At 38.7% G+C, this 25,484-nt stretch overlaps 1 protein-coding gene and 1 long non-coding RNA gene across 3 annotated transcripts in view; one reads left to right on the plus strand and one right to left on the minus strand.

Moving 5' to 3' along the window:
* Positions 1-103: 103 nt before the first annotated feature.
* On the plus strand, positions 104-23,968 carry LOC111866168. 2 transcript variants are annotated; one of them, XR_002843107.2, is made up of 6 exons: positions 104-837; positions 3,804-3,970; positions 11,459-11,577; positions 18,602-18,695; positions 22,697-22,843; positions 23,880-23,968. It is a non-coding gene; the product is annotated as an uncharacterized LOC111866168 (long non-coding RNA). The 2 variants fall into 2 exon arrangements; XR_002843106.2 differs by lacking the exon at positions 3,804-3,970.
* Positions 6,019-25,484, minus strand: part of LOC111866166 (N-alpha-acetyltransferase 35, NatC auxiliary subunit) — a 29,793-nt gene continuing 10,327 nt past the window's right edge. Inside the window, exons 5-13 of the mRNA XM_023854834.2 lie at positions 23,890-24,052; positions 22,685-22,871; positions 20,626-20,807; positions 16,884-17,075; positions 14,925-15,065; positions 11,834-12,012; positions 11,012-11,216; positions 9,240-9,503; positions 6,019-6,262 (exon numbers count right to left, since the gene is read on the minus strand). Coding sequence (XP_023710602.1) covers positions 6,122-6,262; positions 9,240-9,503; positions 11,012-11,216; positions 11,834-12,012; positions 14,925-15,065; positions 16,884-17,075; positions 20,626-20,807; positions 22,685-22,871; positions 23,890-24,052 — 1,654 coding nt within the window. The 3' untranslated portion in view covers positions 6,019-6,121. The remainder of the gene's footprint in view (positions 6,263-9,239; positions 9,504-11,011; positions 11,217-11,833; positions 12,013-14,924; positions 15,066-16,883; positions 17,076-20,625; positions 20,808-22,684; positions 22,872-23,889; positions 24,053-25,484) is intronic.

Genomic DNA, 25,484 nt, shown 5'->3' on the forward strand with positions numbered 1-25,484 from the left:
GTAGAAGTTTGCCGACGTTTCGGAGAACCGTAGTGTCGTCATCCAAAGGGGTGCAACAAAGAAAGTACAAGTATGAAGAGTCACATTCCAGAAACTTGTATTCTTTCAACTAAGGTGCAATTGCGATAGATATAACAATTGGTAATGCGCCCTATATGCGTGATTCAAGGCATGTAGAATTCTTTGTTCGAAACAGGCAAGGACATTTTCTCGTATCCTAATATATGGTATCTTGTGCCAATTTTATTACACAGCACAAACATACAGAACTCTGCTGGAGCGTTCTGAAGTTCATGGAATACCAACTTAGTTGACATAATGGGAATTTAGACCGTGATAATGGCCACGATGATTTCTTATATACCACAGATTAATAATGTACCAACTAATCATCTTGGTAGAATGCCCACACTGTAGACAAATCGACATTATCGACATGGTCCTACGCGAAATACGGGAGCGTACCGTATGATTTATGAATGTTAGCGGCTGATGAAAGCTGAATGTGTCAAACACTGCGGAAGGAATAATTTCGTTCCACACTTTCAAATTGTATTGTTACGGATAAGACGTTCGTGTTAGATATTATGGTGTTGTGAGTGTAATTCCGTTGGATATTTACAGTCAATCGAATATGATTCCCCTACTCTGTTCAAGAAGATTGAAGATGGAGGTAGTAGGTTCATCCGAAACATTGTGACCATCTACAACATACTTGCGCCTCATAAGTCGAAGACTACAGCCTAAATCTTCACCGACGTGAAATCCTCAGGCACCGTAGCAAAGTAACTGTTGGAGATTCCAGAAATTGAGTGTGAGAGGTTCTAACAGATAAAGGTAAAGTGGTACACATGTGTACGTTCTTAGGGGCCGTACTTGAATGGGGATAATGGGGATTAACTTCCAGTTTCTTAAGGACTGACTTGCACTTTTCACAATTTCATTTTCGACTCTTTTGGATGAGGCCCTATATCTTCTGAATTTTTCATCTTGCATGGCAGTTCATATTTAGAAAGCATAACTTTTCACTTTCAAAATAACCGGAGGGAGTTCAAGTAATGTGGACTCTGTTAATATCGCCTTTAAATAGTGCTGCCTTCTTGCAGGAAAGTTTGTACTATACCATTGTGTGCGTTAACTTGTATGCATAGAACTTCCACATAAAGAGACCTATAAGTAATTGCTTTTGTGTGGCACACAAAATGATGCACACCTATAGAGTTTTATTTATTGCACTTGAAATTACACATCTGTGGTGATTAAGACAATGATACATTACTACAAATTTTAGGTTTTTGGACATTATCCAACATCTTGTCTTTATCTAAAAACCATTGTTTATTTTTCAAAACACAGCATTTTGGAGACCAGATTCTGTCAGTCTTCAGGTAAAACCTACTCATTTGGGCCCAATCAATAGAGTTAGTCACTGTCTCTGGACCTTCTTCTTCTTCTTCTTCTTCTTCTTCTTCTCCTCTCTCTCTCTCTTTTTTTTTTTTTTTGCTGGCTTGTGAAGTTATCTTAGAAGAGCAATGACTGTGATATGGAGCTTTCAATATGAGGTATCAGTATTAGCAATATCATGAGAAATGTGAGATGGTCGAAAGTCTTAGCCAGTGGCATCTTCAGTCATTCAGATCTTTTAAAATTGGGATATATGCCAGATCCATACTGGTTATGTCAATAAGATCTAAAAGTTTGTGACAGTGGTACATTAGTATGAATATTATGTTTTTTGGACATTATTCATTGCCTTGGATTCATCTAAAAACCGTCCTGTGTATTTTTCAAAACACAACATTTTGGAGACTGGATTCTCTCTCCCTCTTCAGGTAAAACCTACTCAGATGGGCTTAATTGATAGAGCTAGTCCAAAAACATATTTGTACTGTGGTGATATGTTTGTCATGGAAAATCAGTTTGTTGAGTTGTGGCAGGGAGGTCTAGCTTCAGTTTCTGGGAATATGATGGCCATACCAAAAGTAATAAGCAGCATCATTTTATATATGTTTTACTGACGTTAAACTAAGGGTTATGTAGCCAGTAGCCATATCTGTATCCTGCAATCTGCATGCACATGAATACTTAGTCATAATCCACTGCAAGAAAAGTCTACGGAAGGTCGCGGGATCGAATCCCAACGAGGTGGAATTTTTCAGTTTACCTAATCCCTGCAGCCGCACTATGGCCCTGGGGTCAACTCAGCCTCTAACAGAAATGAGTACCAGGAATATTCTTGGGGGTAAAGGGCAGCCGGCACTTAGGGCTGACAATCTTACCGCCATCTATGAGCAGATTGTCTAGAAAATGTTGGACCCTCAACATCTCACAACCCTATGGGCCTCCACAGCCTGTTACAGGGATACCTTTACTTTATTTTCTTTTATGCTGCGAACATCTTTGATCAACATCATATCTGGAGATTCTTGCATGGGTGCCAGCAGTGTGACATGGGTGAAACACTTGAAAAATGACGACAGAGACACTGTCTGTCTGCCTTGAAGTGGTCAACCAATTACCATGATGGAATGCTACAAGCAGGGAGTTTATATGCCCATCACAAAAGACCAAGGGGTGATGGTTAGGGGAATTGTCGTGCAGCTCGACATTGAACACAATGCTGTGCAGGAGATGATAAATACTGGGATACCAGAAAGTTTGTTACCCTTGAGTTCTCCGGAGGAGCACAAAAGGGTACACATAGATTTGTCATCACATCTGCTTGGACATCCTGTTGAGGTTGATGGCTTTCTGCTGAACATGACTAGTGATGAAAAGTGGTTCCACCATTTCGACCCAAAAACAGAGTGACAGAGAATGGATGACTTTATGCTGTATTTCCATAGAAGAAGATGATGATGAAGATGAAGAAGAAGAAGAACCATACTTTCAGCTAGAAAACAGTTTTCTGGATACCAGGGCGCCATAATACCTCCCACAGTAGTTGTGACTTTAAGTCCTGTTGTTTGGCACTGTACAACTCCTTTGAGATCCAGATTTGGCAGAAGAAATTGGTCACCAGAGTATCCGCCGCTGTTGATGCCTCTTGGTTAGAGATGGCATAAGCCTCTGGCCACTTGGTGAAGTCCATGGAAATCCACCGGTATCAGTTCCACTTCTAGCTGTCTGGGAAGGGCCTTACAATATCTGTTTCAGTCCCCTGGAATGGTGCCCTAACAATATATTGGTTCATAGCCTTCAGCTGTGGGTTTGGGGACCTCAGCATGCAGCACAAGTGTTACACAGTTGGCACCACCTCTTTGCTTCTCACAAGTAGCCAGCAGTACCACTGTGTAACATTGTATAGGGTCTAATTGACATTTATATGTTCTCTCAGAAATCCTCCATGGAGCTTTATCAGTACTTTCTTTACCTTTGAACTGAAAAGAACTGTTTGAACTGTCTTCAACTGTTAGCTGACCCCTAGTAGTGCCTTAGCATATCCTATGCCACTATTAGAGTTCCACTGAGCCCAGTAACTTTTGTAGATGGAACTGTGGTCAGCAGCATCCTTCCACACAAGATGCTGTCCAGCCTCCACTTTCAGTGGAATTGTCTCATCAGTCAGCTGCTCCCTTAGAGCAGCATGGTATCAGATATCCCAGTGATAACTCGTACCTTCAGGCTACTTGGCTGTCATTCAACTTTCTGGCAGTGAATGCATGCCTCTGGCCAGAGTCTTCAGGGATCATATCTGCATTGGTGTTTTTCTGCCCTTGGAAATGTTCAGTCATCCTGAGACCTTGTGTCAAGCTTGAACTAACATCCTGGCTGTGTAAGGTCATAAAACTTTGTTCCTCTAGGCTGATTTCCTCACTGGTGGCCAGCATAAGAAGATACGATTATGGTCATGTTCCAGGACGCCATAACGACACCTCTTCTTGGCCCAGTCATAGGATGTGGCACTACAAATTCACCTCCATTTCATAAGCCATAGGATATCCAGCTCTAGGATGAACTTGTCTGTGAAGTATGTGACAAACACTCATACGTGTAATGCACTCTGTCCCAGCCACCTCCCATACATCACGTACAATTCTCCGTATGATGAGGCTCCAACTATTCCATTAATTATTGGGCCTCCTATACAATTTTATAATGAAACATTGAAATTTACTATTTGTCGACGGATACGTATGTAAAGTGGAACCAACGACTGATTCGATGTTAAGAAACATCAATCAAATTTTAATTTTGTTTTTTATATATGACTTTTATTAGTTTTAAATAACCAACTTATTTTATTCTTATTACAAATATTCTTAAATGATTTATGACACTGTATCAAATTTGGTGTACTGCAGTTCAGTGGTGTACGTTTGTTGAAGTGTGTTTGCCTGATGATGGCCACTAGTGTCCGAAACATGTAGCAGAACTATATCTGGGCATTTTCCTTGAAGTTCTTTTATTTTTGTGTTGTGACGGTCAAATAAATAAGTTGTATAAGTTGAAAGAATATTCAATAACATGCTGTATGTGCAATACAAACAGTTGATGATAGGGCAAGCATAATCATAAGATACAAACCAATCTTCTCGTGAGAGAGGATTTTACATAAGGACTATGACTGCAAAGGTTTGGTTGGAAGAAAAATCTCCGGTCGTGAGTCTCAAGGGTCTTGATGCCAGAACAAACTGATTGGTGGTAAACCACCAGTTGTAAAGTAACTTTGACTGAGAGTGGAGTTGACTTGGAAGCCTGGGTGTGAAGAGAAGATGTAGCATGTCCTAGAAAAACAGCTGCATTATTTATGTGCAGCATAGCAAAAATAGCCAGAAATCAAACCGAACACTTCCCAGTTGATTTTGCATAACTTCTGATAATTGGCTGTTTACTACAGTAATCTCATAGCAGTCATACTTTGAAATATTATAATTCATGGCCTTTTTATGTTTTAGATTCTCTGTTTTAATTCAGATTAAAGTATTGTGGCATATAGACCAGTTACTAGGCAACAACTGTAAAACAAATAGTGAGACAACAGCCATTGCTAAGCAACATCTTCATAAATTCACAACAGCACTGGAGCTGTTAGGCACGGCTTGCACATCATAATGGAAGTGGTGTTTTCTATGGTCCGCTCCAAGGCCGTATCATTCAACCAACCAAGATCCAGTAGTTAAACCAATCTTCTCATCAGAGAGGATGTTACATAAGCACTATTACCGCAAGAGTTCAGTTGGAAAAAATTCTCTGGTCTTGGGCCTTAAGGGGCCTGATGCCAAGACGAACTGATTGGCAGTAGACTGCCAGTAGTAAAGTAACTTTGACCTTGACAGGCAGTTAGTTAGTGCAGTGCAGTGCAGTGGAGAAGTTTGGTTGGTGAGTGAGTGAGAGGACTGCTGTGGTGAGGCCGGTAGCTGAGGCATGTGGACATTTCTGAACCCAGAGGAAGAGGAACATCTGCCATTGGAAGCTGTTACCAGACAACTGGTGAAAACACAGCAAACTGAGAAGTCTTAGTATGTGCTGTAGTGAACTGCAGTATGTGAATTAGTGATAGTGCTATAGATACTTGTAGTTACAGTCTCTTAAGTGGTTAATCCAATTAACAATCCAACCCCCATCTGCATTCACTCATCACGTGACAATATAATGAATAAAGAACTATGAAAACCATAACTTCAGATAAACCAATCTTTGTCTGAAAGAATGAGAAGATGGTGATTGGGGAGGCATAAATGACATACTCTCAGTTTAAGAAGAACTGTTCAGTATATTTTTAAATGAGAACTATGAGTAGTTGCCTTAAAACCTCCCACAGACAAATATGCAAAATGGAAAGAAATGAGTGATTACCAGGGTATGATTTCACACTGAGAAATTTCACAGTTGCTCAAATATTGTATACTCCGTCTTATCAGCGTTAAGTGCTTATTCATTTCTCTGTAATTCAATCTACATCTAACTACCAGGTACTCCCATTAAAATTACCAAACACTTTCTGCTAAGTATGGCTTCTCGCATGATTCCAGCAACAATCTGAATATCGTTTCAATGTGTTATACAGTATTCATCTTAAGAATTAGTGGCCCACTGAAGAACTCACCAAATGTAATACATAGAATAAATTATTAACTTGTCACACGTTGTGTTAGTGTGTGAAACTGTGCATTTATCTTCACAAGAGTCTGATAATTGGAAAATGGTGATGTCCAGTAAAATCGAAGTCTGGTGGATTCGTTGAGTCCTTCTTATGACCTCCAGCAAGAAGCTTGAGAACCACAAAGTTAGTTTTGGCGACTTTTAGAAGGTCACTTACCTGCAACAAAATAATCTATATATTTTCTGTAACCAATTAAAGATCATGGTTTTATTACAGTACTCCACAAAATATCTTCAGGTATAAAGATCAACTGTCCCCACATGGCAGAATATTTGCATCTTGGTGATAATGCCCACTCCCAAATTGAGACTATAACAGTGGTACTCGTGCAATAAACTACACTGGTTAGCAGCCACCACTAACGCATTAACAATGCGACAAACTGGAATGACAGGGACTACCATCTGCAGAACTGGCTGGTTCTGCTGCATGCCATTTACATTGAAGAGGCTATTTTTGGACAAAGGTAACAATGGATTTTTCTCAGTCTCTTTGAATCCTGTCACCAAGTAGGCTCTTTGGAGAACCACGTCTGCTGGTTGCCTTACAGCATGTCTGGCTCTAATCTTTAATAAAATAAAATACTGTTACAAGAACTGAGCAAAGAGTGGGGTGGAGAGAGGATGCATGAACCTCTTGTACCAGCTCATTATGAGAAGGTGGTAAGTGAAAGGCTGAATGGTTTCTTGGAGACAGTGAACAACCTAATGGAACCCATGTGAAGATTTCTCATCAAGAAGGACTGTACATAGTCAGGACACTGGTTCAGGCGTAGTGGGACATGCCTGTCAAAATCATGAATTTGAGCAACTGAGACCAGGTACTGGCTGAAGGCACCACCCAGGGCCACCACAAACCACACACTTGGGCAGTGCCAGTTGACAGTTTGGAACCTCAAACCCTGGAAACTTGATAACTCTGTTAGCAACTGCAAGAAGTGGTGTCTCCTGCCAGGCCAACATCTATACTGGAAAGGCCCAGGAGCTGGAATTCCAGCATATCAGGACAACAAAGAGTGATGGATTTGGGTAGACCAACAGAATGTACCATCACATGAACACCAGCAACACCCCTCCAATCCATCAGTCCCCTCATAGAGTCATGTCAGCCAAATGTGCTGAAGTATGTGAGATGCCGAAAGATATGACAGGACAAGGCGTAGTAGAAGCCAGACAGTCCTCGGTATTCACCCATTGTGCTAGTCAGGAAGAAGAACCATATCTTCAGTGCTGTGTGAACTACTGATGGGTGAATGGCATTACCAAGAAGGAATGCTGACATCCTTGCTTGATATGCTCATCAGGGCCAAGGGTTTCAACCTTGGATATGAGGAGTGGTTACTGACAGGTTGCTCTTCACCCCACTGACTTCTGGCCTCTGCAACACTCCAGCCCACAGAAGTGCAAACTATTCCAGAAGTAGGTATGTTACTTGAAACATACCATATTGCCAGTAAAAATGATTATGGATCCAGAGAAGCTGAAGGCTGTACAGAAGTGGCCACCACCAAAAGATAGACACGAGTTGAGGAGCTTCCTTGGTGTGTGTATCTACTATCAGACGTTCACAGCTGGATATGTTGACACTGCCAAGCCACTGACCCAACTCACAGAAGTGGAATTTTCAGTGGTCTCCAGAGGCAGAAACCTTCTGGTCCCTGAAGGAGTCACTGTATGGTACCCATCCTAGAATGCCTGTGGCTGAGTGAATTCATCATATATGTGAGCTTTATTTGCATCATGATGGCTTTAATTGCACACCACCTTTGAAGTAATTCCTTCCACTGTGACACATTCCTGCCAGTGACCATAATACTGTGGAAGCACCTCTGCAGGCCTCTTGCTGCCACCTCCTTAAAGGCCAATATTACATATTTTTTCACTTTCCTTGCTGACTCGAACTAGGATCCCTTCAAGAGCACTTGTGTTCTTTGGACTAGGACTCAATTTCAGATGAAAAATTTGGAGAGCAGAGAGGTTATGGAGGCAGAGGTACCATTCTTAGTCACATACTGCTGCATCAAAAAGACTGTCAACTGGTACATTGGAATATTGGAGAAACCACTAAAGAATATCTCTCTGCACCGCTTCTTGATGTTACACTTTTGTGGAATAAACTAGTGGTAACACCATGGCTACTGGAAAACATCTCTAGCATCACATTACTTTCTCAGAGTATGCTCAAAATATCTGCTTATAGGGTCATCAGTGTGGCTTCCAGTATGAGGCTTCAATACTGACTTTGTCAATCTTATGTTCACTTAAGAGATTTTTCTCACACTGATTCTCCGTAATATTTTGTGGAATGAGTTCACACACATACCAGTGTTAATGTCTTCAAACAGAATGGCATAGCACATACCATGTGACAATGATGATTTCAGAAATTTTGTCATCATTTGTCTACAGTCCTTTCAGATGACTTTACAAATACAGACAATGGTCTGCTCACTGAAAGTCACCAGTGAGCCCTTCTGTGGATTGTCCTTCGGCGATTGTTGCATTTCATAAAACACCTAGACCATTTGTAAACTGCATCCTGACTCATGGCCACAGACTTTCCCAATCACACTGTTGAGTAAATTTGTGAGAATTACTTCTTCAGTTTTACACAAAATATACAATCGCTTACTCTTCAGATCACATCATCCTGGCATGCTGAGTTCACAGAGCAACAAAAGTCATCAAAATTAACAAAATTACAATGTCATTTGATGGCTGTTGTAGAAGTTAAGGAACTTATGATGACTATCACGTGTATTTCCATCTGGGTTATTTCATGTTGTGTCAGCATTGTATTCAGTTTTAAAACACAAAAATTCTGGCTCCCCAAAAAACTGAACTACATGGACTGTATTAGTAGAGAAACATCATCAGATTTTAGTTATCTAGACTCATGAACAGGAAAATGGATCACGTACTAAAGAAAAGAGGAAAACTTACCAAGGTGCTGAAGAAGCAAACAGTGCCCTCAAAACTTAACATCCTATCTTTTCTCATTCCTAGAGTGAAAAAGTTTCTACTGAATCATATGTAGGTGACAAACTAACATAATATGTATTAACTGGTCTAAGTGCATGGGGAAACCCACCCCCTCAATACTGAACTGAACTGAACATAATATGTATACTCACTTCTTGATCTGGAGTGTTGATGGTCTCCAGCATGGAACGAGCTTTATGAAAATGCTGGCAGCCTGCTAGGTACAAGTTGGTACTGCTGGGTGGCTGTTCATAACGAAGGAGTGATGTCATATCTCGAAACTCAGCATACTGCATTGGTGGAGGTGTCATTAAACTTGCAAATGGAGCAAATCGATGTTCATAACGCACCTGTTCGTTGTCGAATTCAGTGTGAGGTAGCTTGATCTTCCCATCCAGTCGAAAACCAACCATTGCCTGAGTAACATATCAAACCATCCTGCTACAATATGTCATGCTAAACAGAAAGAAATTCTTGTATCCATATGCAAATACAGCATTCTATATGCATTTATAATAAACATACGCACACATCCAGTGATCACAGTACTAATTCAAGAGGCTCTCACAATCTTATTTATCTTGAATAGATGGGTCCAACATTAACTCTATACAACAGATCCAGAAACAATACAATTCTTATATCATCTCTTCACTATCTGTAGACATTTGTATGATTATGGAATTCTTCCCTCTTTGAAAAATTTAACTCCTTAGTTCTGTTCGAAAATTTCAACCTCCCCCTACTCGTATTGAGCCAGTACAACAAAACAATATCTGTCACTTAGATCATTCAGAGGAACTAGGTGAGAGAAATGTATATTAATTTCAGACCTAGGAATATATTATAAATGATATGAAGAGGCTGGTATGTTCCCATACAAAATGTCAGAAACCATGTACAGAGAAAAATCTCAAGTGTGGAATATCATATACAACATGGACAGGGTGAAGAATGCTGTATCACTTGCAGAGGTTATGTGGCACTGAATGATCTGGAGTGATAATCACGAATGGTGAATGGATGTAGGAGGAGGTGGCTATGGATCTAGGAGAAACCAAGGAAATCGTTAGGGTAACTGATAACATGGAAAAGATTCAAACTGTATGTTTAGTTGCAGACTTTCAAAATAACCTTGTGAACAGAATTAAACACTAATGTTGTATTTTAGCGTCCTGTTGCACTGATTCGCATCCATGATGTGTATGTATTGACCGTCTTCTATTGCACACAATCTCACTTGTCACTTCACTACATGTTTTGGCATCACTGTGCCATCCTCAGGTGTGTTATTTATGTTAAACTACTGCACTGCTCGCCATCATGTGTCGTTTATAAAATGATTTAAAGTGTATATTCATCATGTACTATAATAAAATTTATATATTAATATTTGTTAAGATTTATCATCTTATACATCGTATTTCAAAGTCACGTATTATATCATTCTTCTGCTATGGGAGTCCCTCCTATATTTTGTGTGTACTGTGTCTTGTGATATGTCCTTTTGTGGCTGCATGCGTTGTACAACGCACGCAGTCATCAGATCCAACATACCAAAGTCTTAACACTCTTCTGATAGTAACTAAAACATTCTCACTATTATTATTTAACACTGTTAACTACAGATTCACTATCATTGTAATCATCAAAGTTGTGTGCACTGAGACGAACCAACGTCTGCAACACTTGTTATGCTCTGACATTGAGTGAGTTCAGTTTCAATTTTCATGGTAACGGGAAGAACTGAATCCATAAAACAATGGGCATTCATTATTGACAGTTTAATGGTTACAGAAATACAGTCTGTATCCAAATGCAGCTTGCAGTGATAATTGTACAATTACCTGTCTTGGATGGAATAATGTGATTGACAGTTTATTAAGTAATACTGGAAAGCAAGGGAATTAACTGTAATATTTACTTTGTAGAATCCACCACACAAGTTTTGCAGTGCTTGGTACATAGCTATTTCTCTTCCATAAGGTCTTGTCTTCTTCTTCTTTGTCTTATTTTTCTTTGCACCACGACCTCTATGACTCTCAGCAATTGCTTCCTGTTCCATGAGGAAACTGTCTGCTCTTGACAATGCAGACACCAGCCAGCCATAGAGGAATTCATATAGATACCTGAATGCATAAAACAAACTCAACAGTCTAGTAATATTTATATGATTAATCCTACATCAGAAGAATTTTAAATAGATAAATTATGTAATCCTTCTGGAATGTTCTGTGAGGTTATCCATGAGTCTGTGAATCCTTGTCTTTAAGGACTTGGTATAACAGCACTTAAGTTTGAGTGTGAATGAGTTCATGGCCAAGCGGATTCAGTCAGACGTTGTGTGAAAATATAAATGAACATTTTTCAGGATGGCAGATTGAAAGGAGATGTAACAACTTGGCCCCACCGATCTCTGGGTCATCTTCCCATTTCATGTATGGAAGTATGTGAAATAAGATGTGTCAGGAGCGAAAAGTGATGACACAGGTATTCAAAGTGTTGATTCAGGGACACACATGACACTAGCACTACTGATTTCTTAGTCACATGTGGCATGAATTACAATATTATGCATAGTGATGAATGAGGCTCATACTGAACTGCACTGAAAACACAGATAAACATTCATTGCTCCTCTTTCATTTCATTTTCCTAGCACTGATTTTATACAGAATATCACAGTATGAAAACCACATTAAAATTTTACAGATACAATGTGAACATGACAATCTGTTCTACTCACCAGAATATATAGTGGTATTCATGCATACTGTACAGTTCCAGCTCAAAACCAGAAAGCAGGTACATTATCATGATCCTTAATGTGTGATACAGTATCCATGTACCAAAACAGGCTAGATGTGGACGAGGTGAGTCTGACTTGAGAGAAAGATTATGCAAATATGCATCCACCCGTTCTGCCTGCAGTCACAAACAAGATTTGTTTCATTTAATATCTTATTGAAATCATTTTCTTCAACCACAAATCCCTTTCAATAAGCCACCATATTTCACAGAAATAGTAAAATATGAACTTAAATATGTCATGATTTTCATTTCTGGCAAGCCTATATATATAAAACAATGGATTCTTTTGGAGTTCAGGAGCTACTGATACTCAGTATCTTTCCGCCTTTGGAGTCATCATCGTCAAGTTTATAGTTACTTGTCTTGTAAAGAAATTATCTGCTTTCACAGAACCGAAATGTTTATCATTGTGCTCACACAATTTCATACTACTTTGAATCAGCTGAATCCAATCCACACACACATTCACTAAGATCAATTTAAATGTTACTGTCTGATTATTACTTCTGTCAGAAGCAGTAAGTCCATTTCAAATAGTAACTGTTTAAATGGCTAGCAGTTAGTCTGCTGATGTGATACTTGTTCTGGGTTTTTGGCCTGAATTTGATTTTATAATAGTACAAAAGTAAAGGATCAAGAAAATGATTAAACTATGAATTATTAATCTGAAGTACAGAGTGAATGTTAATAAAACAAATGATATGCAGTACATATCATGCTACAAAAGAAAATAACAGTCACCTGATTATTTGGGCTAGTGAAGATACATGAAAAAACATATCAAAGATGTCTTTTTCTGTAGTCTTGTATGTCACAAATTACTTAACAGTTTTTCACACACACTATTATATGTGCAACTTTCATTTTGACATTTTTTTCAGCAGGTACTTGACTTCTCATGACAGTGACTTCCTTGCAGCTGTAATAACCAAAATATTCAGACTCCCACTGATGTACAGTCTAACGAAGTTATGTGATGAACACAGTAAACACAGTGACCGTTTCCTTCTCAATTCTCATCCTTACCACTCTTTTCCTCATTGCTTTGTTTCATTGCAGCTTATCTATCATATACAGGAAACAAGGTGAATGCATGACATTTTGCCTCCACCCTTCAAACTTTTCAGACTCTTATCAAAACATTCTCCAGTCACCAACTTCATACTTATTGACTTTATTGAAAAACCTTTAAAAATCATCTCCCTCTAGGTATGGAAGAAGTCCCCCCCCCACAATCAAACAAGCATTACTGGTTTCACTGATGACCATGCCCGAGGCACCCCAAATATGATATCATGGGGCAAACATTTTCACAATAACGAGATCATCATTCAGTGCCAGTGTGCTGGAATGAGAAGGCACTTGTCTAACACCAAACCTACTTCCTGTGAAAATGCTTTCTCTTCCAGGAAAGACCAAACTTTTGGAATAAGCGCCTTATGGAACAGTATATGGAATTTGAGATTTTTAGGATAATGGAAGACTTGTACTATAGTCTTCTGGGTTATGAAGCCATGTAGTCTGGTAGGAAGTTGCCAACATTTCAAAGGAACATGCTGCCTCCATATGAAGATAGTGTTATACCTAGAAGAACAATATGAATTTTTAACTAACTCCATGGAACAGGGTCCTTATTGAGAAGCTAGCAGTTGCTCACTAAAGACATTCTCAGCATTTTATGGAACCTAAAGGTTCATTACCATGTTTACAAGCACTTGCGATTAATCCCTAGGGTGAGCCAGATCAGACAGACAGAAACTGGGAACTAGTCCAGTACGCATAAGATCCAAAGATAAGGGAAGTCAGGATGTATGGACATGATATGAGGTGAAAGCTTGATCCTCCCCTCCCTGATTTATCATCTAATATCTGGTGAGGATTAAAAATTATGAACATCCTCACTGTGCAGTTGTGTCCAACCTCCTATTATTTCATCCATCTTCAGTCCAAATATTTTCCTCAGTATCCTGTTGTCAAACACATTCAGTGTATGTTCTTCCCTTAATGTCAGCATCCAAATTTCACACCCATACAAAAGTACTGACAAAATTATAATTATTATGTTTTTAAACAGCAGACGAAAAAACAAAAAGCTTCTGAACTGAATGGTAGCAAGTGTTATCTAAATTTAATCAGCTCTTAATTTCTTCATGAATACAATTTTGAACTTTGCCACATTTTCAAGGATCTGTTAGCTATCTTTATGTTATGATTTTGTCCTGCATTCTGGTGCTGAGACATCAATACAGTATATACTTAATTTTTTCTGTGTTTACTTCTAGACCAAACTCCTTACTAATGTCTCACAGAACTTTTGTGTTTTTCTTTATCATATTATTATCCCCCATTATATTAATATCATAAGCATAGGCAAGAAGCTAATGTGTCCCATTAAATTTCAATCCTGCCTGGTTTTCATGGACCTTCCTAATGGCATACTCTAAAGCAAATTTGAGAAGCAGTGGCGATAAAGCATGTCCTTGTTTTGGACCATTTTGAATAGGAAATGTATCAGACAAATGTTCACCTATATGAACTTTACTATAGGTTTCATTTAAAAACACTGTAGTTCAGATTTCAGTTTTCTTCTAGCACAAATTTCTGAAACTCTGCATGGAAGGCATCAGTTGCAAGAGCATTTGCACAAAAGAGTTCAACCCTGTAGAGCAGTATTGTGGATACAGTGGAATTGCTTAAATCTTGTCTGGTATGTAAATGAAGCCTTGAAATCACCATCCAATTTTAATGCTTCATGAAGGAATTTGGTTTTCTATGGACACATGGTACCAAAGATAGATGCTCCATCTGCAATTATATAAAGTCCTAACAAATGTGAGAATCATGCATGGAGATAGAGGTAATATGCAAGGTGGAGAATCTGTGGACAAATATGTGGCAGATAACTGTATTAACTTTGCAACAAGAATATATTTTATGTATAATAAAAATTAATATCCATTTAATATCTACTTAGCAGAATTCTTCAGAACTTGGAAGCATGTAACACCATAAATATGGACACAAACCTCATCTTGCAATGTAGCAAAGTCTTCTAGTAGATGTGCCAGCTTGTCGCGCTGTCTTGCTCGATTGTGACCACACAGCTGCATAAGATTGCCAAATGGTCGAACACAATGATTAAGGAAAGTTTCTACATATTCCTTTGCCTGAAACATAAGCACAAAGCTTCAGTTACCATACACACACACATGATAACTTCAACATTTCAATGTACAGCGTGTATATGAAGTGACAGCTTATTAATGGACACAACAGCCAATGAACACGACATTATTCACTAGGAAGGTTCATTTCTGCTACCAAAGAAACCTGAAGACTGAAATTTATAAAACTATAATTTTACATTATTTTTTATGCATGTATGTAACTTGAGCTCTTACTCTAGGGGAAGAATATTGATTGAAACTTTTGAGAACAGGGTTCTGATGATAGCAATGTGACCTAACAAAGAAGGAAGATGGAGAAAATGAACCCTTTGTGTACCTGTGGACACACTGTTGTATTCAGACTGTCCTATTAGTGGTAACCCTTCAGTGCATTTACTCACTGCATGCACATACAAAAATCACCTCATAGAATATGATGGAATTAGCTACTGCAGTAAAACTTGAAACAGTCTGATTTCTCTTATGTTCATTCTTAACACAAGTTAGCAGGATATTCTAAAGCTTCAATCCATCTCTATGTCTTGTAATTGTCTTCATACAAAAATTACTGTTTTCTTAATTAACCCATTAATTATTACTCAATATAGGTATGCTACATGATTTGGTGTCCTTAAACTTTATCAATTTATATTATGTATTACTATCTACAAATTGGATAAATGAACTTAAAACATATCATTATATATCTGGATGTGTGGCCTGCAAAGGTTGATCTGTTGATATGGCTCATCTGTAAAAATAATTTTCCATGGTTGAAGTAAACAATGAGCAGTTTTATATATATATATATTCATTATTCACTGACAACCGAAAATTCAGTGCTGTATTGTCTGAGCTTCACAGAGCATCATTAAATAAATCATAAATAAGAAAAAATAACTGGCTAACAATACCATCCCATGGAGTATTTTGGTTCACACTACATATCAGGTATTAATTAGTCTTGACAAAAGGATGCAATTCTGAGATAAAGATATCACACAAAATGTTCAATATATTAAATTCATAATCACAGAATTTTCTGATCTGGTAATGTTCTAAGGTTTATTTTAAAAAATGAAAGAAAGTAACTCTCAGGTAGTAGAACCTGTAGATGTAACACTGCTAATAAAATTAATACTATCCAGAGGTAACCAACTCTCAACGCAAAACCTGTTGTCTATAAGATTTGTCTTCATGTTATTCTTCCAACATATTTTAGATTTTTCATGTGGTTACTTCTTAGACATTTCCCCATTAAAATTCTGTATACATTTTTCATCCATCCATGGTACATGCCTAGGCCATCTAAATCTTCTGGATTACATTGCTGTAATGAAACTAGGTGACCTGCCTAAGTTACAAAGTTCATCATTCTCGTGTTAACATGTTTTGTTCCCTGACATGTGTAATTAATGTTTTTCATTCAGAATAAGAAACATGCTGCCATAAAAACAGGTGGAAAAATTACTGTTAGTTTTATATAACGTATTTACACATGTATAGGCCGCACATTTTTTGCCAAAAATTCAAGAGGNTATTTTCAACAAAGAATGATATCACATTCCTGATCTTTATAATCCAGGAATAATTTGAATTTCCCAGTTCCACAGGATCAGTGGCCATATTTTAACTTGGGGGGGGGGTGGTTCCATTGAACACTGGGCAGCTGACCTACAGACATGCACTGCTGCAATAATGTAGTGCAAAGCTGCTAAAGAAATTGCATGCACAAGATTTTAAAATTGCTCCTTTATTTTATTTACTATATCTAAAGATTACTTTAATTAAAAAAATTATATAAAGTTAGCTTTTTACCTGAGCATTGTTCAATAAAGTTGACTTTGGCATTAGAGCTGGTGGAAATATGAAGTTCTTAGCAGCATCTCGTAGAACATCCACAAAATTAAAGGTACCAAATACTCTGTTGCATTGGGGAAGATACATTAATTGTAGTATGGAGCGGGAAAGGATGCATGGCCCATGCCGACTGAAGTCAATGAAGAAATCCTACAATAAATATACAAAAATAATTTGTGTGTCTAGGATCTGAAGTTCTCAGAGCAGTGGTTATGAAGAGTTTGATCTTCTGAGATATAATGCCACATAATCCATTGAAAGTTGACCAACGTTTTGGACGAACATATCGCCTCCATCTTCTGGGTCAAATAAGCTGAGCAAGATACCATCACGAAAGCAGGTTGCAAGCAGCCTGCTTTCATGCTGGTATCATGCTCAGCTTATTTGACGCCGAAGATGGAGCTGAAATGGTCCTCTGAAATGTTGGTTTACTTTCAGTGTACTACATGGCATTTAATAGAAGATAGTCCTCTTCAATTTGTATATGGTCTAAATTAACCATTATGACAGAAGTAGAACATATGTTTAAAACATGTGGGATGTATGCACATCCTTTGGCACGAACACAGTAGTGGTGGCGGCGGCGGTTCCATTCCACAATGTAATAGCTGGTGTTCAGTGTTCCCTAAGTTCAATGAGGAATAAAGGTTCCATGTTCTATATGCAGATATAATTAATTATGAGATAGAGCTGTAAAGCAGATAACTGAAGTGGACGTGAATGTTGCTGCAGTTTCATCATCACTATAGCTGACCAAGCAAGAAAACAGCTGACACAATGATAGAACATAGTAAACTGCCATGGCTTGGCACAGGCACCAAATGGCCTTCCTGTATACATAGCAAGGATGAGGCTAATTACTCAATTCAGATTGGCAGTTTCATGTATAGATATACAGATTGGATTTATCTGGCTCAGAATAGGGACCAGTGGCAGGTTCTTGTGAATATGATGTTCAAGTAAAATTTACAAATGTTACAAAGTGGGAACACTGTACTTTTGACAGTCACAGTTTTGGATGTGGCAAAGTTTACTACTCTAACTCCATTATCATTTAATTCCATGCAAACTCTCATTCCCAATCGTTGGTCTGAAAATGACTTCCCTACCTGCTTTGGCATTGAAATCTCCTAACAAAATTTTTACATGGTATTTAGGGAATTTATCAAATACACATTCTAGTTCCTCATAAAAGCTGCCCTCCATATAATCAACTTATCCTCTGTTGGGGCATGAACATTCAGAACAGTATTACACCAGCACCCTCTTAGTGTTATGTATGACATCCTATCATGAAAAAGAAAATTGAATCCTCTCAACTGCTGATATAATTCTCTTATGTACAAACAAATCCATACCTAATTCATAGAAAAATGTATATTCACCTGCTGGCTTGGTGCCACCCATCCCATTTCACCTCCTATATGCCCACTTAAATAATTTATATTTCGATGTTTCTCTTGCATTGTCATGAGTGAACCTGCCCTATACAGACGTACCAAATCGCATGTCCATTATCCTTAATTTCATTCATTTATACAAAGAATCCGTCTAAGGCTGAGGAACTTTGTGACATTCTGTAACAAGTTTATTTTTATGGTGAGGAGTTGTCATCCCCAAGCTGGAGGACCATCCCTTGTCAGCTGTCCTCGACTGCTTATTTAATATATTTTCAGGTACCCTCCATATCTGGAGGCCGTCTCTTCCATCAGCAATCTGAGGACATGCCATGCTGTGGTGACAAGGGACTCACCTAACATGGGAGTTAAGGTTCTACAGTTTTTTATATATATGAAGGGTGTTCTGTATATAATGCCTATTTTTTTGTGTTAATATGTAACGTCTGAGCTGGATGTTGGTGGTGTTGTAGTAAAAGCTGAACCTTCCCGCCAATGTACTGTTTGGTTTGGTTGTCGTGCGACAGATACCGACAGCAGAGCAGTCTACCAAAATGGTGTCTGACATAGAAGTGCGTACGAAGCAGATATGTGTTATCGAATTTCTCACTGCCGAACAAATTGCACCCATTGACATCCACCAATGCTTGCTAAAGGTGTATGGAGATGATAGAGTGGATGTCAGCACAGTGAGGTGGTGGGTAGTGCGTTTCAACAGTGGTGAAAGTGAAGTGCACGACAAACCATGCCCTTGGCATCCCTGCTCAGCTGCCACTCCTGACAATGAACAGCGCCTCAATCAGCTCATCCATACAGATCAGCAGATAATGACCAGGGAACGGTGTGCACAGCTTAATATTGGCTGTAATGCATAGAAAATGATGTTGGGGAAGCTGGATTATCGCAAAGTTTGTTCCAGATGAGTCCCGTGGATGCTTACAGAGGACCACAAAACTCATAAAATGGAAGTCTGTCAGGACTTGTTGCACCAGTTTGAGGCTGAACGTGACAAGTTTCTGGACAACATTGTCACTGTAGATGAGACATTGTGTCACCACTACGAGCTGAAATCCGACAGTCCATGGAGTGGCGACATCCGGATTCCCCAAGAAAAAGAAGTTCAAGACACAGCCATCGGGAGGGAAAGTGATGTTCACGGTCTTTTGGGATAGGCGGGATGTGATTTTGTTGGATTTCCTGGAGCCTGGTGAGACTGTCAGTTCTGAACGCTACAAGACAATGCTGACTAAGCTGAAAGCCCACACTGCCCGAGTAAGGCCAGAGAAGCAGACAACCTTTCGCTTGTAACACGATAACACTAGACCCCATACCAGTTTGGCGACCACCGCTGGACTGTCCTACTACATCCACCTTATACCCAATTTAGCACCTTCAGACTTCCATCTCTTTGGGCCTATGAAAGATGGACTATGTGGGCAACATTTTCACAGACAACGATGCTGTCATTGCAGCTGTAAGATAGTGGCTAGCCTCTGCTGGTGCAGACTTTTACAGGCGCGGCATACAGGCTCTTGTTCATCGCTAGCAAAAGTGCATAACGAATGGTGGTGATTATGTGGAAAAATAACTGTAAGTAGCTGAAATCTTGCTCTATTTAACTGTGTTATTATGCTTTCTGTATCTATTGTAGTTTTCATTAAAGAAAATAGGAGGCATTATATACGGAAAAGCTCCTCGTGTGTGTGTGTGTGTGTGTGTATATATATATATACACACACACACACAGGATGTCCAGGAGGAACTGGGAGGTCATAGTATCGGTCATTCTAAGCAAAAAATGTATATATACATGTGTCCTATTCTGAACAGTTTCTGAGATAGAGCTATATCACTGTACAGTTCCAATATCGTTAATGAGAGATATTATGTACTGTTTCTAATACTAGTATTTATTGTTCAAGTGACAAAGTTGGTACAGTTTACCTACTATAATATATTTTCAAAAATTCCGTGAACGTCAGTACACTATGCAACTCGTGTGAGGACATGACATGTTGCTCATCTGAGTGCATCTTGACATTCCTTTATGTGGGCAACAACATCCATCCCCCTAAGTCAGAAACCATTTCGAACAGGACACATCTATATATACACTCTTTTTTTCTTAGAATGACCAATACTATGACCTCCCAGAATCCTCCTAGTCCACCTGTATATGTATGTAAAAAATAATTCTTCACAACACTTAATACTGCCACATAAGGTAAATTCGTTACTGTCATAGTGGAAATGTCAGTAGATGATAATGACTTTATGTTTATTGGATCTTAATCTAAACTTACCAGTGCACTGTGAAATGAGGTGTGACTCGTAATTTTACACACAACTTTTAATCTGTTCAGCAATTCATCAAAATACTCCAAAGCTTCAATACGAGACTTAATTTTTGTGTATCGAGGAAATGTGGGTGGTAGTAACCGCTGATTAACAAGGGGATCAAATCCCAGTATTGTTGGGTGATCAGCTGGGAACAAAATACACATGTATATGATTAATATAAAATGAATTTAATGGTCCTGTGGAACATGAGACACCTCATCTTTGTAACGACAAAACCCTGCCACCTGCAGCTTGTCTTCCATAAGCATCAACTATTTACTGACCTGACCAAGAGACAAACATGAAGGTTTGTCATCACCAGCACCACTACAGCTGACCATTGGGTACTACCTGAAGGCAACTCAGTTTTAATATAAAATTTCTCTGATACCAAGTTTAATACTACCCTCCCATTTATGTTCAAATCTCAAAAGTGGTCTCTCTCTTCCTATCAACATTTCATAAACATTTCTTTTTCTCCCCATCTTACCCCTTCATGTTTTTCACATCCCCACAGTACCAGTTATGAAGCTTTTTTTGTTATATTTAATCAAGTTTTGGGGTTTGGTATTATGTAGAAATACAAGGGGTGTAATTTTAATAGTGGCAACTATTTATTTACAACTGATACAAAATAGATGCATGTTTTGAAGTTTTACTGTCCTTCACTGTAGTCACCAGCATCGTGTACAACCCGTTGCCAGCGATGTGGAAGTCGTAGGATACCTTTAGCAGTGCCTGTTGTGTTGATGGTTCGAATGGAGCAGTCTACCACCTGAAGAATCTCTGGGACAGTTCTGAAGCGAATGCCATGAAGTGATTCCTTCATCTTTGGAATCAAGTCAAAGTCACAAGGGCTTAAGTCCAGGGAGTATGGTGGATGGTACAGCACTTCCCAGCCCCATCGATCGAACAAATCAGCCACAGCTTGCCATTTCTGCATTTCCGTCAAATTATGCGGAACCCATTGTGATGCAATTTTTCTCATGCCCAGGCATCCCTTCAGAATGCGAAGCACAGTCGTATGTGCTAATCCTACCTCTCGGGCCAGCTCACAAATCGTATAGCATCACTCACTCTCCAGTAACGCGGAAAGAGCATACATTTCTTCTTCGCTGACACTAGGACAACCTGGCCAATGCATGTCTGCCACATTTTGGCATCCCTTGTTGAAGGCTTTTACCCACCTTGCCACTGTTCTGTAAGGCAATGCAGATTCCCTGCAAGCCTCTTGAAGACCTTGATGACACTGTCTTGCTGTACTGCCTCTGGCACATTCAATCTTTATCCAACTCCGTTGTTCCTGTTTCGAAAACATCGTCACAACACTACATTAGACCGCCAGCTAACATGAGGCTCTATTCTTCTTGTCACTGCAAATGCACGTGATGTGGGAAGGGAGAGTCCATTTGCTCTCAGGTAAGGTAGGTATGTAACTAACGTGTGGTATAAGCATCTCTACAGCAGTGTTGCCACTATTAAAGTTCCAACCCTTGTACATGTTGTACTGCTGACATTTTGGAGACCTTTACTGTTCATCTTCAAGGTGACTACTCTGTGGCCTTTGCCTTGGGAGAAGGATATTGGATAAAAATTTTGTATGAAGTTGAAAACTGTGACATCCCATGATAATTACTACTGTCAGTTTCATTGCCCTTCTTGTAAACTGGTAAAATAATAGACTCCTTCCACTTCATCAGGCAATTCTTCCTTATTCCAAATACAATTAATGAGTTTATGGATATCAGACGGTAATGTTTCACATCCTGTGTGAATCAATTCATTGATCCATGCCCAGTCAGTTATACTTTTCCAACTATGAAACAGCAATTTTGAACCCCAAAGGGACTAAGCTCAGATGTATGTACTGCTATCTGCTTAACATCACTGACCCTACGTACATTCAATAACTGAGAAGCAGTTCCCTAAGTACACTACGACAATTATATGGAAATGTGTCAAGTTAAATCAGATTATCCAGTTTTATCATAGAGTTTGTGTGACATTAAGAAGTGTATTTACATTCCATTTCAGGTTGAAGTCCTCTGTTTACAGTCTTCTGCATGGTGACCAATAGCTCAGAACAACTACCCAAGAGCCTGTGACAGTCACCCAGCCCAGGTTGTTCCCGGCGACCAAGACAAACCAGTGCTTGATATAGTAGCCTCATGAACTTAATGCGTGAGTACAATGCCACCACATCTTCATGCTAAAACAAGAAATGGAAGAAACAGATTACACTCTTTTGTGCCAAATCCTACACTATAACAGGTCATACATTGTGCACCAAAGGGTGGATTTTATAATTATGTAATTATGGTACTGATGATGACACTGTTCATGCATTCTAAGGCACACAGGTCTTGACTGTGAGGTCAAACAGTGAGACTGTGGAAATAATGCTGACTACTTTAATGGCAAGAAAAGGCTGGCAGATAGTGGTGGCAGCAGCACCAGCAGCTCAACAAGACTCAGATCACTGATGTAACAGTAATGTTGTAAACTTGTGTTCTGGAAGTGCTCAGTTTGAATCTTGACCAGGATAATACCAGATATCCTGACAAGTATTCTGTGGTCTTATGCTGAGATTAGACCACAATACCTTCCTTCCAAGTCCTTTCTGATTCATCATTCATCAATCATCCATCAGTACTATAGAGTACATACTAAAAGCACTGTAAAATAAACAACAGAAAAAACAGCAGAAGCAATCACCATTATAGTAATAAGGAATAATGATGAATAATAATAAATATGTATTTCAATATCTGGCTGAACTCTTGTTCTGAGTCATCCCACAGGTCCTTTCCTTTAAATTTTAATTCTAATATCCTTGATGTCCACATTCTATCCATTATTTTTGCATGGTTAAACCACCACAGTGATCTCTCTTCTAAATCTATTAACAAATTTTAGATTCCAGTCTTTTCTAACTTTCATTTCAAATTCTACCCCTTCTTGTTTTTCCCCCAGTACTTTTGAAAAATTCCATATCCACTACTTGCATTTAGTTTTAATTTCTCTTTGTGTCCATGTTTTGGTGCTAAATGTTAGTACTGATTTAATATATACTTTATAGAGTGCTGTTTTCCAAAGAGCTCTCTGTTTCGTAATTTCATAATTTAAAAGAACTCAGGACTATTTTATATTTTTCTGTTGATCTCCTAACCAGTCTTGAGTTCATTTCACCTCTCACTATAATCCTTGATGTTTACAGTGAACCTTACCTCATCACTCAAACAAGAATCTGATGGTTTGCTGCGTGTCCGGCGGTGCAGCTCTTCTTCTACCTCCTTTAACATGCCCATTGTGCGAGGTTCAGATACATCAGGTATCAGCCGGTAACCATATACCATAGGTTGAAAATCTTCCTCTTCAAATACCAAGGCTCTGTATTGAATTGTATTAGCAATGAGGGGCAGCTGACAGTACACCCTACTGTACATAAATGCTGTACACACACTACGAGTGACTTGTGGTTGAAATGTTATGATCTCCCAACATGTGTTAATGTATGAAATATCAAAAATTGTGAAGGGTTAAAACAGAATCCAAGATTTATAAAGAATTACATAGTAGCTGTATCCCTGGAAAATATCATATTACATATAAGTTAAAAATGTTGTTCACCAGACACAGTTTAAAAAGTGGATGAATTCCTGCAATGAGTGACTTAGGTAAAGTCCATGTGCTTAACCAATTAAGTACTATGCCATGAAGGCTTATGGGGGAGTGGATGGTTATTTGAAAGCGAAATTACACAAGATATTTAGATATATACTGTAAATATGGCATAACATACTGAGTCCACATTAAAAGTATTATTTTTTACTACAAAACTGATGTCCCCCCCCCAAAAAAAATGCTTAAATTAAGGAGTACAGAACATCAAGTTCATGAAGAAGTCTAAAATTCATGTAAATAATGTTAAAAAATTCAGTTCCTTCCTAACTGAATAATTGCATCACCATTACAAAGACCAACTAGTTAATGTTGTTTAAGGAAATAACTGCTGCTTGTTACAAGAATCATATGAAATGCATACACTGTGGGCAAAATGAAGAGTTTCCAAACTTTAAAGAGGGTGGTATATACAGTAGCCACTGTACTTTAAAGAGTGACTGCAGGAGGTGGAGGGAGTAGGATAATTAAGAGGCGAACTGTGAAACTTGGTCAACAAATGTAATTTCTTAAGTTGAGGAAACTGAATTTTGTTCTTGTAATTTAGCAGCATTCTTTTTAACAATCACACTGTTTAATGTAAATTACTTTAGGTTTTTATATCACTGATAAAGTAGACCTGATGGTTTCAGGGTGGTATCCTGGACTCTCATTCAGAGGGTTCTGAGTTTGATCCCTGGGCAGATCTGTGTGTAGATTTTTTTGCTTACAGGCTGACACTTCATTTTCACCACAGTCAAAAATTCGGGACTGTGTCAAATATCGGCCTCCCCTCCACCATCATTCCCATTATCACCCTCTCAGTAGGAGTAACACATTTTGCCCTATGGATGCCCCACCTCAGAAATGGGTTCTGCACTCTTGCCTAGGTGTGCAGAGGCCAGATTGGCCAACACTGACCATGTATGAAAGCACTAGGCAAACATATCATTGATAAATAAATGAATAAATAAATAAATACATAAACTTGTCATAGAAGGGAAGTATTATAATATGGATCCATTCTTCAGGCAAACATACAGACAAGACAATTATAATGCAGCTGTTTCCTTAAGAAAGTAGTGAAGAGCAGGGATTCTCAATTTGTGGCCCACTGATACATGTGTGCAGAATGCATACATTTTTGTAATAATGTATCACC

The sequence above is a fragment of the Cryptotermes secundus genome, unplaced genomic scaffold, assembly GCF_002891405.2.
Source record: "Cryptotermes secundus unplaced genomic scaffold, Csec_1.0 scaffold599, whole genome shotgun sequence".
NCBI lineage: Eukaryota > Metazoa > Arthropoda > Insecta > Blattodea > Kalotermitidae > Cryptotermes > Cryptotermes secundus.